The 14,877-nt window shown below is 39.1% G+C and overlaps 1 protein-coding gene across 3 annotated transcripts in view; it reads left to right on the plus strand.

The window, feature by feature from the left end:
• Positions 1-14,877, plus strand: part of LOC149167672 (Phototropic-responsive NPH3 family protein) — a 93,422-nt gene that overhangs the window by 6,213 nt on the left and 72,332 nt on the right. For all 3 annotated transcript variants that reach the window (XM_089433079.1, XM_089433077.1, XM_089433078.1), the window contains 2 exons: positions 4,896-4,965; positions 5,315-6,529. In XM_089433079.1, coding sequence (XP_089289205.1) covers positions 4,896-4,965; positions 5,315-6,529 — 1,285 coding nt within the window. The remainder of the gene's footprint in view (positions 1-4,895; positions 4,966-5,314; positions 6,530-14,877) is intronic.

A 14,877-nucleotide genomic window follows, 5' to 3' on the forward strand; every position in this document is an offset into this window, starting at 1 on the left:
TCTCACCCCAATCGAAGATTGTAGTAGACGTTAAACCATGTCATTGAGGCGTTGGGACTCCAATCTGTATTATCGAGATTGTAATTAGTACTTAAAATTTAAATATTAAAATTAATCAAACGAATTCAAAAAATTTTATTTGAAATCTTTTTAGTTTTTACCTGTTGCGCTTTTTGGAGTGTATTTTGTCAAATACACTCCAGTTGCGCTCACACCCAAAGGAACTGCATGTTTGGCTGAGCACTCGAATGGCAAGCTTTTGGAGATGGGGTACTCTAGCACCATAGCTTGTCCACCAAGCATCTACAAGTTAAAAGAAAAATGAGAAACATAAAAAAAACAATTGAAATTCTAAACTTGAAGGTTTGAAACAAACTGAAGCTTACCTGGCATTTTGGTCGTCCTATTCTTAATAGCCATGTTAAAACCAAATGTGCCACCTCCCATCCTATAGACCTCCATTTCTTTAGAAATCTCCTCACGTTCTTGCTCAGATGACACCATCCTCTCGACACAACTGAAGAATCCATCCATCACCTCGGCATCAAATCTGAAACCACAAGCATAAGAAAATGCAGGGTTGAGGTAGACACCTGCAGCATGAATGGGCGATGGAGGGTATTGTTCCATCGCTGATCAATCACTCTCCATATGACCTGTTGTTTCTCTAACCCCTCGTCTCCCTTATTTGCATAATAAGCACGGATGGCTTCTTTGGCCCTATCCATGGCCTCATACAAGTAGCCCATTGCGGGCTTCTCTCCATCAACCAACCGAAGAACCTTTACCAAAGGTTTCTGAAATGGCACACACCTCCTCTACTCCTGCCCAAAAGCTCTGATCATATGAAACTAGTCTGCATATGCCCTCTCCCTCCGGTTTGCGGCTAATAGTCGCCAATCCGCTGAGAGAAACATGCTCTTCACCTCCCACATAGAATTCAACAGAGACTGAAGAGATATGAAAGTAGTGGCAAATCGTGTAATGGCAGGCCGCACTAACTCTTTGTTGTTGGTGAATTTTCTCATCAAGCTAAGCACAGATGAATGATTATATATAATTTTGTTATGCTCTTGGATGATTCAACAATATCCCTCACAGTAGGAATTTTTACCTATATCCTCCAACATCAAGGTGCAATGCAATGCAGGCAGCACAAGGTGTCCAAAACAAGTTAGGATACCTCTCCATAAGCATCTTGCCAGCTGCAACATTATTTGCAGCGTTGTCCGTTATGACTTGGACAACATTTCTTGGGCCTACTTCCTGAATGAAAAGGTCCAACAACTCACATAATAAACGTGCATCTTTAATGTGTGCAGATGCATCAACAGATTTCATAAACATTGTCCCCTTGGGACAACTAACCAAGAAGTTAAGAAGGGTCCTACCCTTCTGGTCAGTCCAACCATCTGACATGACTGTGCATCCAGTGTGCTCCCATGATGCCCTAAACTCTGCCAATCTAGCAGTGCACTCAGTCTTTTCATCTTGAAGAAGAGGCCCTCTCAACTCTGCAAAGGTGGGGCTTTGTTTGTACCCCGGGCCAACGACAGCAACAACATCAAACATAGGCTGGTAGAATGGGTTTGTCTTGGCAATGTTGAAGGGAACATCACTCCATAGAAGACACCTACTGACCAACTTGTCAGCTTCTGCCTTTTCCTTTTTTTTCATTGATGATTTGATCCCAGGTTGTGAACCAGCTGTTGTTCTAGGAACAAAAAAAGATGAGATAGAAGGATGAGTACCCATGGGTGAGGAAGGTGATGCTGCTGTAGAAGCACTGCCACTCTCAGGTCCCCCCACTCTTGAGCCCCCTACAAGTTGGTTTCTTAGTGCTGCCCTGGTGTCTTTTCCTTCCTCTTTATCCGTCAATGATTGAATGGCCCGTCGGATGATTTCTGGACTTGGTTTGTGTAAAGTTCAATATTTTGGCCCGGAATTTGCCCCAAATGGAATTTTAATCTGTTGATGCCTCCTGACATATGCTTGCCACACAACTTGCAAGTCAAATACATTCTATTGACCGCCCCAGTTTCGGGTATAACATCAGGCTCACCAAACTTCCACATAGAATCCAAAATCCTCGGCATTTTGTTTTAAACTTTGAGCTGGAATTTAAAGTTTAAACCTGGGCACAAAAAAAATTGAAACAAATTCAAATCAGCAAAATATAATTAGTAATTTGTATTGCACTCAGAATTTAGAAACAAATTAGTAAATTTAAAATTTAAATTACAAATTTACAGTAATTTTAATTTTAATTTTTTAATTTTTAGACCCACCGAACAGTGAACACTTAAGCCATATATATTTAATATTTATTATTATATGTTAACACTGTGGGCTCAATTTCTGAGCTAGCATTCTTCAAGTGGGACTGATATCCTTCACCAAAAGGGGACTGATATGCTAGAGTCTGCATTGCTGAGTTAACACCAGCCTCCAGGTTCCTAATAACTTCTGTGTACTGTAAGTTTGTAACTCTTGTTATCAAGCTGAATGAAGGAGTCAAGGACTGTGTGTTTTCATTATTTGACTGATATAAAATTATAAATAACTTAACAGCTATACTGTTTGAGAAAATAAAGTTATAAACAAAAACATATGTATCTCTTTTAGCAAACAAACAAATGTCAAAAACATACCTACAGCGGCCAGCCTACCTCACTCAAACTGTTCGATGAAAGTTCTCTGGAGTCTGAGAGTCTGAGACAGATTACACAAAACTTTGGAAAATTTATTGGGTATTTAATAATTAATATATCTCCAGGAGGGTATCACCGTAGTTAAAACTTAACAGTGAACGTGAGCATACAGTTATATACATAAATATAATATACATAACAGTTATATTTGTCGATTTGTTGTTTGAATTTTGGATAATGGCACAGTGAACGCTGAGCTGAACAGTTATATAAATAATAATATACATAAATATACATAACAGTTATATATATTTTGTCGATTAAATTGTTATTTGGATAATGGGCACAGTGAACGCTGAGCGGCTGAACAGTTATAATATATATAATATACATAAATAATAAATATACATAAATGATAACAGTTATATATATTTTGTCGATTTGTTATTTGGATAATGGGCCATGGCTTTCCGCTGCCCGCTATTAATCATAATGTATTAATAATTTAATACGTAGCTTTTAATTTTTAACAGCGTATAGTCTGGACTCTGAGGCTCTGAGCATACCTTGAGGCTTGCGGGGGCTCCTCTTGAGTCTTGACTCTTGCAATGGCAACGTTGCAACTTGCAAATGCACACCGAAAATTTGACAGTCGAAACCCTCGATTCTCCACAGCGGAACAAGCCAAAACACAGTGAAAAACTAAAACGAACGATTTCCGGCTTTTTATGCCCGCGGACATAAATTTTTTAATGCCAGCCGATTTTTTCAATCGACTCCCGATTAAATCGGGATTAATTCGATTATATCGCGATTTTTTCGTTTTTTAAAAAATCGTCAAAAAGTCGGCCGATATAATCGTTTCGCCCAAAAAATCGCATTTTTAGGAATAAATCCCGATTTTTTCGGGACTTTTTCCACACTGCTGTAACCAACTCAACAACATCGTCACCTGAAGTAAATCAAGATACCGCCACACACATGATAGGGGAAAGACAGACCAAAAGAACTCTTTATCTACATCCAAATCATAGGAACAAACATCTCAATCAATCTACGAATTTGTATCACTCTGAACATAAAAAACAAACTTATGTTCCGAAAACTACTAATGTCAGTACAATTTAGTCTTGTGATAACAATTCACACGAAGTATCCAGTAACCACAAGATTCCACAAAAGATTAATTTAGGATGGTTAGATCCATTCTCAGTGCGACAGTTTTGTTTATCACTTAGAGCATCATATCATCTTGTTTCGACGAAGATGACAGTTCCGAGACAAGAAGACATTCGAAATAGAAAAAAGAGATCAAGCCTTTCATCAGTAAGCTTTGAGGACAAAGCTTTTTTAGGAGGAAGGCAATGTTATGAATAAAATATATATAAAAATAGTAAAAATAATATAAATAATAATAGACATAAACAATGATTAATTAACTAATAATTAGTAGGGAAGAGGCATGTCTCTACAGACATGACCGTTCGTGAAAGGGTACTTACCTGGCTATATATCAAGACTCTTACTCTCAATTGTAATATCATTCTCATTCGTACATTTTAATATATATTCTTGTATCTCAATGGAGATCTACATATTCCAAGTCTTCTGGAGTATTTAACTTGAAGAATGAACTTTGTTCACTCTAATTTTAATATTATTTTATAGACTTATCCATAACCATGACTTAGACTACACCATCACCACAAATTTACCTCCAAAAGACATTTGAAACTCATATGCTCTTTAGTATGCTTCAGAAGCAGGACGGAAAGGCGATGTTTTCATGATGCCAACATAAGAGAATCTGGGTGTCCCTCCTTCAGTGAAGCAATGATCTTGTTTTACTGTTTAATTTAGTGTTCTTGAATGATTTAATAATTTGTTTCCTTGTTTTTAAGCCAAGAAGCCAGCATGTTTAATATATAACATTGACTCTAGATGCTGATGATATTTGGTTGCATACATCCTGAGCTCTTTTAATCGTTTATACTTGAAGAAAAAGTTTAAGCCACACCATTAGTGTGGTAAAATTGTGTCAACAAACAGACGTTACTGATTCCATTCTTCTATTCCAACCATTTTCAGTGGTGAGTTGTTTTACTTGATTCAGGATACTGCAAAGATTGTATTATTTTACTCTTGCATAGAAGAAGCTTGCTCTGCATATGCCTCAATACTTTCTAGAATATAAGTGAATAAAGTTTTGATTTGGTGAGCTCTGCTTGGTCCTGTTAATTTCAGGTTATGCAGCACAGGGCTTCCCTGTGATATTATTATTGAAGTAGAGGAGAAGTCTTTCCACCTTCACAAGGTCTGTCATTTCCTACTTATCACACAAACTGAATTACGGATGGCTTTTATTTTTTAGGAATGTTTCAATTGATACGAACATTCATTGCTTGCATTGTATATATTGTTTTTTCTTTTTGTATTGTTAATGCTTCCAATCTAGTTTACTCACAAGCTTAGAGTCTAACTTACAAGGGGGAACTGCGATCACATCCCAAAAGAATATCTATAGTTTAAACTTTGTGGAATCTTCTCATTACTTGTATCTTTTATTTTTTATATTTGTTATTTTTTCTTTTAGCATTTGAAGAGAAAGACTTATTTCCAGGTCATATGTAATTTCTCTAATAAATCTTTTGGGATGAATTTAGTTTCCATTATTGTCAAAGTGTGGGAAGATAGCAAAGCTTTTGGAGGATTGTGAAGGTGATGGAAAGCATATCAGTTGTGTCAAATTACCAGATTTTCCTGGGGGCCCAGATGCATTTGAATTTGCAGCAAAATTTTGTTATGGGGTAAGGGTGGAACTTACAGTTTCAAACATCGGGATTGTGCGCTGTGCAGCAGACTATCTTGAAATGACAGATGAATATGGGGAAGAAAACTTGCAAGCAAAGGCTGAAGCTTTCCTTCATAAAGTTGTTCTTCAGAGCTGGAAAGACTGCATCCAAGCACTTCAAAGCTGTGAGCCTGTTCTTGCAAAGGCAGAGGAGCTGCTAATAGTGAAGAAATGTGTGAATGCTCTAGCTGTTATGGCTTGTACAGATCCAAGCTTGTTTGGATGGCCCATGATGATGTATGGTTCTTTGCAGAGTCCTGGCGGAAGCATCTTGTGGAATGGAATTAACACTGGTGCAAGAGTAAGAAGCTCTCATTCTGATTGGTGGCATGAGGATCTTTCAAACCTCAGTGTGCCTTTGTTTGAAAGGGTCATTAAGGCAATGGAAGGAAGAGGTATACGGCCTGAAAATAGAGCTGGTGCAGTTATTTACTATGCAAAAAAATATCTTCCTGGCCTCAGTAGATGGCAAGGTGGCAATGTTAGAGGTTCTGTAGTTCATCTGGGTACCATTCCGGCTGTTGCCAATCAGAAAGTGCTATTGGAAGCTATTGAATGCCTTTTACCTGTGAAGAAAGGAATAACCTCTAGTAGATTCTTGTTTGGAATGTTGCGAATTGCAATGATATTGAATGCAAGTCAGGCATGCAAGGACCGTTTGGAGAAGAGGATAGGCTTTCAGTTAGAACTTGCAACTCTTGATGGCCTTCTGATTCCCAACTATTCAGATAAGGTAGAGACACTTTATGACACAGATTGCATGCAGCGAATTATTCACTATTTTCTTTTGTTTGACAAAGAAAGTATATCGGCCCGTTCACCTCAAGTGGAAGTGGATCCTGTTGTGGGATCCCCATCACAAGGTCCACTAACAAGAGTTGCCAAATTAGTGGATGATTATCTTGCTGAGGTCGCCCCAGATGTGAACTTGAAGCCTGCCAAGTTTCTATCACTAGCAGAAGCTCTTCCAGCATTTTCCCGCTCTTTGGATGATGGGTTGTATAGAGCGCTTGACATCTATCTGAAGGTATATCATGGGACTTTGTTACTCTCTGCTTCTTCCAGGGAACAATATTTTATTGTCTGTGTGATATATAATATTATAAAATGAAAATTATTAGATGGGATTTCAGGAAAAGCTCAGTGCCCTGATTTCTTTTTCCTTTTTTATTTATTTATTTTTTCTGAATAATTTTAGTCAGTTTTTTCTCTGTGCTTTATTATGGGCCTTTACCATGTCATTTTGGAAATAGCCCCAGAACCATAACACCATAACTAAGAGAAACAGAAAGCTACCATAAAAATTAGAATGTCTTCTTAATGTACTGTTAGGCCTCAAAACAACAGTGCTAGAGGTGAAGAATATGCCTTGCCTATGGGGCAGGTATTAGCTTATTTTTGAAGTTTATGTAGGCTTGTTAGTGACATTCTTATTTATACGTAGTATCATATATTATACAGGTTGCCATCATACTTTGGTAATTCCTTTTTAATTTTTTTATAATCTTTATTTGGAACTTGTTGCTGCAAAATTTACTAGGCCCGATGCAAAACCTCATCGGGCGAGGGGCTAGACCTTATGGCAACAAAGAGGAAGGGTTGCCACTGTCACCTCAACAACCTTCCTCTTGCTTTTTAATGGGATTTACACCACAAAGAAGGCTTCCCTAAATCACATATAAATATACTCTAATACTAGGGGTCAAGATGATGAGTTTTTAAAAGTCTAAAGTTGGATAGAGCTTTAGCAAGGCCTAAGATGGCCAAAGTTTTGTTAAATTTCTATAACCTAGTTACAGATTGTTAATTTTTCATAGGGCTATATTGTTCTTTGCTTTGATAATTGAATTTCTTCGTTAATACATTAAGTTCACGCCATAACTAATTCGGATCTCTTCGACTACCAAAATTATCCAAGATCTTTTACTTCTGTGATGTTAGCAAAATTGCATGTAAAAGAGTATAGAACAACCACATGTGCATGCTTTAAAGAAGATGTAACATAAAGACAACCATCAAATCACGAACGCAAACACATTGATAACGAAGTTCACCCAGTGTGGGTTATGTCTTTGGGCCTTGCTGTCAATAGTGGGGAGGCTGCTTCATTAAGTGCTGCAAATGATAATGATGTACATGGTATGTTCTTTGTCATTACAAGGATCAATACCCTCAACCAGAGTGGCATGTCTCCCCACGAGACGTTCGCAGGAACTCTCACTCATATGGGCATATTCCCCCAACAAAAGTGGCATGTCTCTCCACAAGACGTCCTATAGGAAGTCTCACTCAAATGGACATTCCTTCAGCATGATAAGTTAATAAAATCTTACATGATGTGGCATACAAGTATCCTTCAACATAATAGTAATCAGGGATCTCAACAACAAAAACATTATCTCAGCAAATCAGAAGAAAAGCATGAAATCATTGCATCATATAACTCCATTCTCGGATATGGCTGAAAAATGCAAAGCTCAACTGTTGAAACAAACACCATCGCAGAATTTGTGGCGTGAAATTGTGTCAAACCACTATAAACTTTGCCCATTTCTGACATCGTCAAATTCTGGACCCTTGGGAATCTTGAAGATTCCCCCAAAGATTCTACCTTGAAGATGGCCAAAAAATTGGCTGCTCCGATGAAGATTTTGATCGCACCATTGCGCTCCCTGCGAATTTTGTGAAAAATGACTATAAAGTCGGCATCATTCTGACACTGGCAAAAATCAGCGTCTAAGGGAATCTTTTAGATTCCACAAGATTCTCCAAAGATTCCTTGTTGTTGGATACCTGAATTTCAGCTGTTCAGATGGAGATTTTTGACTGCATGGTTGGACTCCTAGCGAGAAAACGTGCAAAATGACTAAGCTTGTCAAATTCTGTCACTGGCACCTCTGGGTCTCAAAGGGAATCTTTTTGGCATCTTGAGATTCTCCTGCTCCGGGTTCCACATCTCTCAGGCACTCATGGTTTCGCCGTTGGTTCGCCCTCTGCCTCCGTCGAATGAATTGCTGAAGGTTTAAGTAATGTTCACCGTGGCGTGTTGGTTGTGCCGCTAAGTATGGCAGGGCAGGTCGGCGGTTCCAACCCCCCGCCCAACCGCATATCAAACTTGGCAACTATTTTTTTTGTTTTGTGTAACATATAGTTTCGGCGGTTTATGATATGCGTAGTTGGCGGTATAACTAACCGTCGGCGTATGCGAAGGTGTGGTAATACATGTGGTCCATAACCATATATGGTTATTGTTTAACCATACTACATTTTTCAATTAACCATATATGTATATGGTTACAAACATTCGTTTTGTTTTCTTTTGAATCATATTAACCATATTATATATTATCTATGAGTTTTGTTATATTAAAATAACCATTTTTAATATTTAAAATGATTTTGTATTTTATGGTATTTCATTATTATTTTTTTTTTGTCTTTTTGCAGCTGCACGAAGCCAATGAAAGGGTGCCATGTGTCGGGGTCTAGTAGGGAAACACTTGATTACCACGTAAGGTTGTGGGTCCCACCTGTTGAATGGGATGTCGTGTGGCACACTGTGGGCCCCGCTTTTTTCCTTTTCTTGTCAAACTTTAAAGAGCCATAAGTTGATCATACAAACTCAGATTTGAGTGTCATCTGTGCCACCGGAATCGTAATGACAAACACTACAACTTGGTATTGGTTTGGCTACATTTTGAAGACTTTGATTTTTGAGCTTTTCTATAGCCATTACTAAATTTTGAGCATGTTTGGGGCCACCTAGATCATTCCTCCCCACTGAGGAGCTTTTGGTCCTCTAAAAACATGAACATAATCTGCAACTACTGCATTATATTGTTTGCACCACAAGTGTCCTGACAAGTCACCCTTTCTTCTCCTTTACTCTTGTCCTTCGGAGCCATTAATGATGAACCGACACCTGCATCCTCTGCAAACCTCTATTACAATCTTTGCAAATTACATGCTCAATTTCATGACCAGCCATGACCCGAGCATCCCCATACTTGCTAGGAGTTTATAAGGCACACTCTTTGGTCAAGTTTACATCGGAATAAAAACAAATACCCAGCTATCAATACAAGGCCAAAACATCATTGTCGCTTTAATAAGCAATGGAAAACACATCATCACTTTTACATTTATATTGCAACACATGATTTAGAAAATGAGGCCATGACAAGCTACCCTATCTAGAAAAACCATCTCTCACTCTTGAAAGTGAGTGGGTCATCATCTCCTTGTGGTGGATTTGTTTGTCGAACAACCTTTCCAACTGGTTCCTGCACGGGTACTTTGTTCTTGAGACGCTGCTTTGGATGGAGCCTCCAACATGTGGCTCTTTGATGTCTACCTTTGTTGCAATGACTGCAAAAAGTCTTCTTCCTCCAGACCTACTTAACCTGATTCCTTCCCTGATGTGGAGAAGGCCTTTCACGCCTCATCCTCTTTCTTGCTGCCATTCTCTTCCAACACTCAACAACCACATGGTTATGTAAACCACAAAAACCACATAGTTTTCTATGACATGATTTATGTTCATCATTAACATGCTTGTAATCAAAATGAACTTTAGAATACTGAGACTTGTTATACCTCTCTTGATTGTCTCTGGTGCAATTCTGGCGATGAGAGCTTGCCTTAGCTCTCCCTCTGCAATGTGCACTGTCATGGGAGGATGGTGATGTGTTCCAATCATCCTCTTTCTCCGACGGTTTGAACAATGTCTTGGAAGCTTCTGACAACTTTGATCACTCTCCTTCAGTGTATCCCAAACCTGCGAATCAAGGTCTTTGTACCACCTTCAATGGCTGAGTCATTCCTTGGCCACTGACACCAAGTCCTCCTCCTTTGTATCCCATCTTGGTAAGGAGCCTCATGCCAGTTCTCGAAATGGGTACCTCCATGTTTTCAACAGAAATAGTGTCATGTGAAAATGAAATTGAAGAATGATCAGCACTATTTACCTCAGCTGTCGATTCTGGAACAGGTGATGATGGCTTGGCTAAACCTTTGCTGCGCTTCAACTCTTCCAAGTCCTCTTCCGTGGCTCGTAGCTGAAGCTGCAATCTCTACTTCTCCTCTTTTTCTTCTCGTAGAAGTCTCCTCAATTCAACATTCTCTGCTTGAAGGCTCTGATTGATCTCCTCATCTGAATGATGAGAAGACAATGAAGAAGATGAATGTACACTCGAGGGGGTAGATGGAGCATTGTCCTCTGCTCTTTCTTTCTCCCGTTCCTCTCTTGCCATTTTCTCCTCATAAGCTGCATACATTATGTCTACCATTTTTGACATCTTGTAGAAGGCCTCGTACATATCTCTGTCATCCTCCATTTTCTTTCTTGTTGCACGTTCAATCATTCACACTTGTAATTCACATCAGCGAGAAGACCGCTCTGATACCAAACTTGATCTAGATCTCTTCAGCTACCAAAATTATCCAAGATCTTTTACTTCTGTGATGTTAGCATAATTGCATGCAAAAGAGCATAGAACAACCACATGTGCATGCTTTAAAGAAGATGTAACATAAAGACGACTATCAAATCATGAACACAAATACATTGATAACGGAGTTCACCCAGTGTGGGTTACGTCTCCGGGCCCTGGTGTCAATAGTCGGGAGGATGTTTCCTTAAGTGTTGCAAATGATGACGATGTACATGGTATGTTCTATGTCATTACAAGGATCAATACCCTCAACTAGAGTGGCATGTCTCCCCACGAGACATTCGCATGAACTCTCACTCATATGGGAAAATTCCCTCAACAAGAGTGGCATGTCTCTCCACGAGACGTCCTATAGGAAATCTCACTCAAATGGACATTCCTTCAACATGACAAGCTAATAAAATCTTACATGATGTGGCATACAAGTATCCCTCAACATACTAGCAATCAGGGATCTCAACAAAAAAAACATCATCTCAGCAAATCAGAAGAAAAGCATGAAATCATTGCATCATTTACCTCCATTTTCGGAGATTGTTGAAAAATGCAAAGCTCAGCTACTGAAACGGACACCACCATTGAATTCGTGGCGCGAAATCGTGTCAAACGACTATAAACTTTGCCCCTTTCTGACACCTTCAAATTTGGGACCCTTGAGAATCTTGAAGATTTCCCCAAAGATTCCTTCTTGAAGATGGCTGAAAAATCCGCTGCTCGGATGAAGATTCTGAGCACACCTATGTGCTCCCTGCGAAATTTTGTGAAAAATGACTATAAAGTTGGCATCATTCCGACACTGGCAAAAGCTAGTCTCCAAGGGAATCTTTTAGATTCCACAAGATTCTCCAAAGATTCTTTGCTGCTGGACACCTGAATTTCTGCTACTCATATGGAGATTCTGATTGCATGGTTGGACTCCTAGCAAGAAAGCATGCAAAAATGACTATAAGCTTGTCAAATTCTGTCACTGGCACCTCTAGGTCTCAAAGGGAATCTTTTTGACATCTTGGGATTCTCCTGCTCAGAGTTCCACATTTCTCAGGTGCTCATGGTTCCGCCACTGGTTCGCCCTCCACCTCCGTCGAATGAATTGCTGAAGGTTTAAGTAATGTAATGTTTTCGGGCGGAGCTTCCAAAGCTCACCACCGTGGTGTGTTGGTTGTGCCGCTAAGTATGGCGGGGGAGGTCGACGGTTCCAACCCCCCGCCCAACCGCATATCAAACTTGGCAATTGTTTTTTCGTTTTGTTTCACATATAGTTTCGGCGGTTTATGATATGAGTTGTTGGCGGGGTAACTAACCATTGGTGTATGCAGAGGTGTGGTAATACATGTGGTCAATAACCATATATGGTTATTGTTTAACCATACTACATTTTTCAATTAACCATATATGTATATGGTTACAAACATTCGTTTTGTTTTCTTTTGAATCATATTAACCATATTATATATTATCTATGAGTTTTGTTATATTAAAATAACCATTTTTAATATTTAAAATGATTTTGTATTTTATGGTATTTCAATATTATCTTCTTTTTTTTTGTCTTTTTGCAGGTGCAAAAAGCCAATGAAAGGGTGCCATGTGTCACTGTCCGGTAGGGCAACACTTGATTGCCACGTAAGGTTGTGGGCCCCCCCTACTGACCTGGATGCCATGTGGCACACTGTGGGCCCCGCTTTTTTCCTTGTCTTGTCAAACTTTAAAGAGCCATAAGTTGATCATATGGGCTCAGATTTGAGTACTGTCTGCGTCACCAGAATCATAATGACGAACACTACAACCTGGTATTGGTTTGGCTATATTTTGAAGACTTTGATTTTTGAGTTTTTCTATAGACACTACTGAATTTTGAGCGTGTCTGTGGCCACCTGGGTCAATAACATCATAACATTATTTAGATTTACATCATTATTCATCATCATATGCAACTATGTAGAAAGAACAATATCATCATCGTCAATGCAGCAAAATATAAAGGAACAATAGAAGAAAAGCATTCACACATAGAGACACCAAGATTTATCAGTGACCAGGGCAAAACCCACTATGGGAAAAACCCTTTCAAATTCTTCTTATTAGATTGTCATCAAATGATTCAGCAAAAGAGAGTACAATGATCCATATCTTCATCTATGTAACTAACCAACAAAACAACTACAACATCCATGAAATGAACACAACAATGTATATACTCAAAACTCTAATTCTAAAGACTCTAATGAACTGTCACTGTTTGCAGTCAACTGTCGAACCCTGCTGTCATTGAGCGAAATCTTCGGAAGACTGAGATTTCATCTTTTAGTTCCTGGTCGCACGGAGGAGTCGTCATGCGAGTGACTATGGCTGCCTAGTCACTCCCTTAAGCCTTGTAGGCGAGCAACTGGGGTTAGATCTAGATTGCAGAAACCCTAAATCCCAATCGCATGCATAGTGAGTTGTCCGTGCGACTGGAGGGCTCTAGTCGCACGCATGAGCCTCTTTGGGAGCAACTGTAGTCGAGATCCTTCTGTGTTGTGCCTACAAACTAGGGCCCAAAACCCTAAATCAGAGATACGAGCCTCAAACCCTGGAATTTCACCTCAGAGCGAACCTATCCCTCTGCGGACGAGCCTCAGACCTAGGCGAGCCAAAAACCAAGATAGAAGTCTAAATGAGGTAGAGGGCACTTGTATTTATAGCTTTTCAAGGTGGTCCACTTTGCTTTAGGGCCAACCTTATCAAATATGCACATGTGGACTTTTCTTAGTAAGTACACTTTCCCTTATCTGATTTGAGTGATATTTAGGTCGATTTTGGTCCTCTCGAAAAGAGGAATTAAATACAATCATTATCTCCATCAAGTGAGCTGTCCAAAATGGAATTTGATCGCAGTTGCATATTTTTAACACAGATTAATTGCTCAACAAGTTTTCACATAATAAAACAAAAATAAATTTTATCTATCTCACTCGAAATAGCCAACACTCTGGGTTAATTATTAGTAATAAATAACGAAAGAAAATTCACATGAAACTAATCACATCAACAAAATAACATAGATATACCCAGGAAACCCTAGCATGGGTAAAACTTACAAACGTTGGGCTCTTTTGTCCAGCTTTAGGAGCAAGATTTCTTATAGTAGTTAGATGAATTTGCTACAACAATTACACAACAATAATTTTGACATCAAAACCCTCACTTGACCCTCTTATACAACCCACTCTTGGCCATCTCAGCCCACATGTGCGCCTCAACGGATTTACTTCAACATATAAGAGGAAACTCAACCTCTTGGTCTCTTGAGAAACTCAACCTCTTTCATAAGCAAACTCGACCCCCTTGCCGATCAATTCGCTCTTGGTCTTGTTATAGTTTGTTCGACCTCACAACTTGCTTTCTCTGCCTAGATACTCGCTCCCACTGAACCTCTAACTCATGCTCATCAATTGTATCTTTGCATCAACCCTTAGGCTCAATTTATAACTTTTCTAAGCTAAGATCGACGACCAAAATTAACTAGTCAAGTTAAGTGAAGATAAATTACTTATCTTTAGCTTTCTTTACTTTAACTCAAGTACCAATCATAAATTTAGTTTGCATTACATGCATATCTCATGCATGCCTCATGTAACTCATCCGCATGCATGCAACTCTGCATCTAGCATGCAACCCACTTGCACACTCTGCATGTCACATGCAATCAACATGCAAACTCTGCATGTTGCATGCAATTCACATGCATGCCTTGCATGTCGCATGCAAGCTCCTAAAGAGGCAAAACAAGGTCCTTCTAGTTAAGACACAAGGCTAGAAGATCTTCTGCAACTATGGAAATCAACACTCCCTCTTAACAAAGAAGGTGTTTTGTACAACACCCAACTTATTCCTGAAGAATACAAACTTGCCCTGCATCAAGGCCTAGTCGATGTTTGCT

Source organism: Pinus tabuliformis, chromosome 5_1 (genome assembly GCF_031772625.1).
Source record: "Pinus tabuliformis cultivar Carrire ecotype Pingquan chromosome 5_1, CPIR1, whole genome shotgun sequence".
Classification (NCBI taxonomy): domain Eukaryota; kingdom Viridiplantae; phylum Streptophyta; class Pinopsida; order Pinales; family Pinaceae; genus Pinus; species Pinus tabuliformis.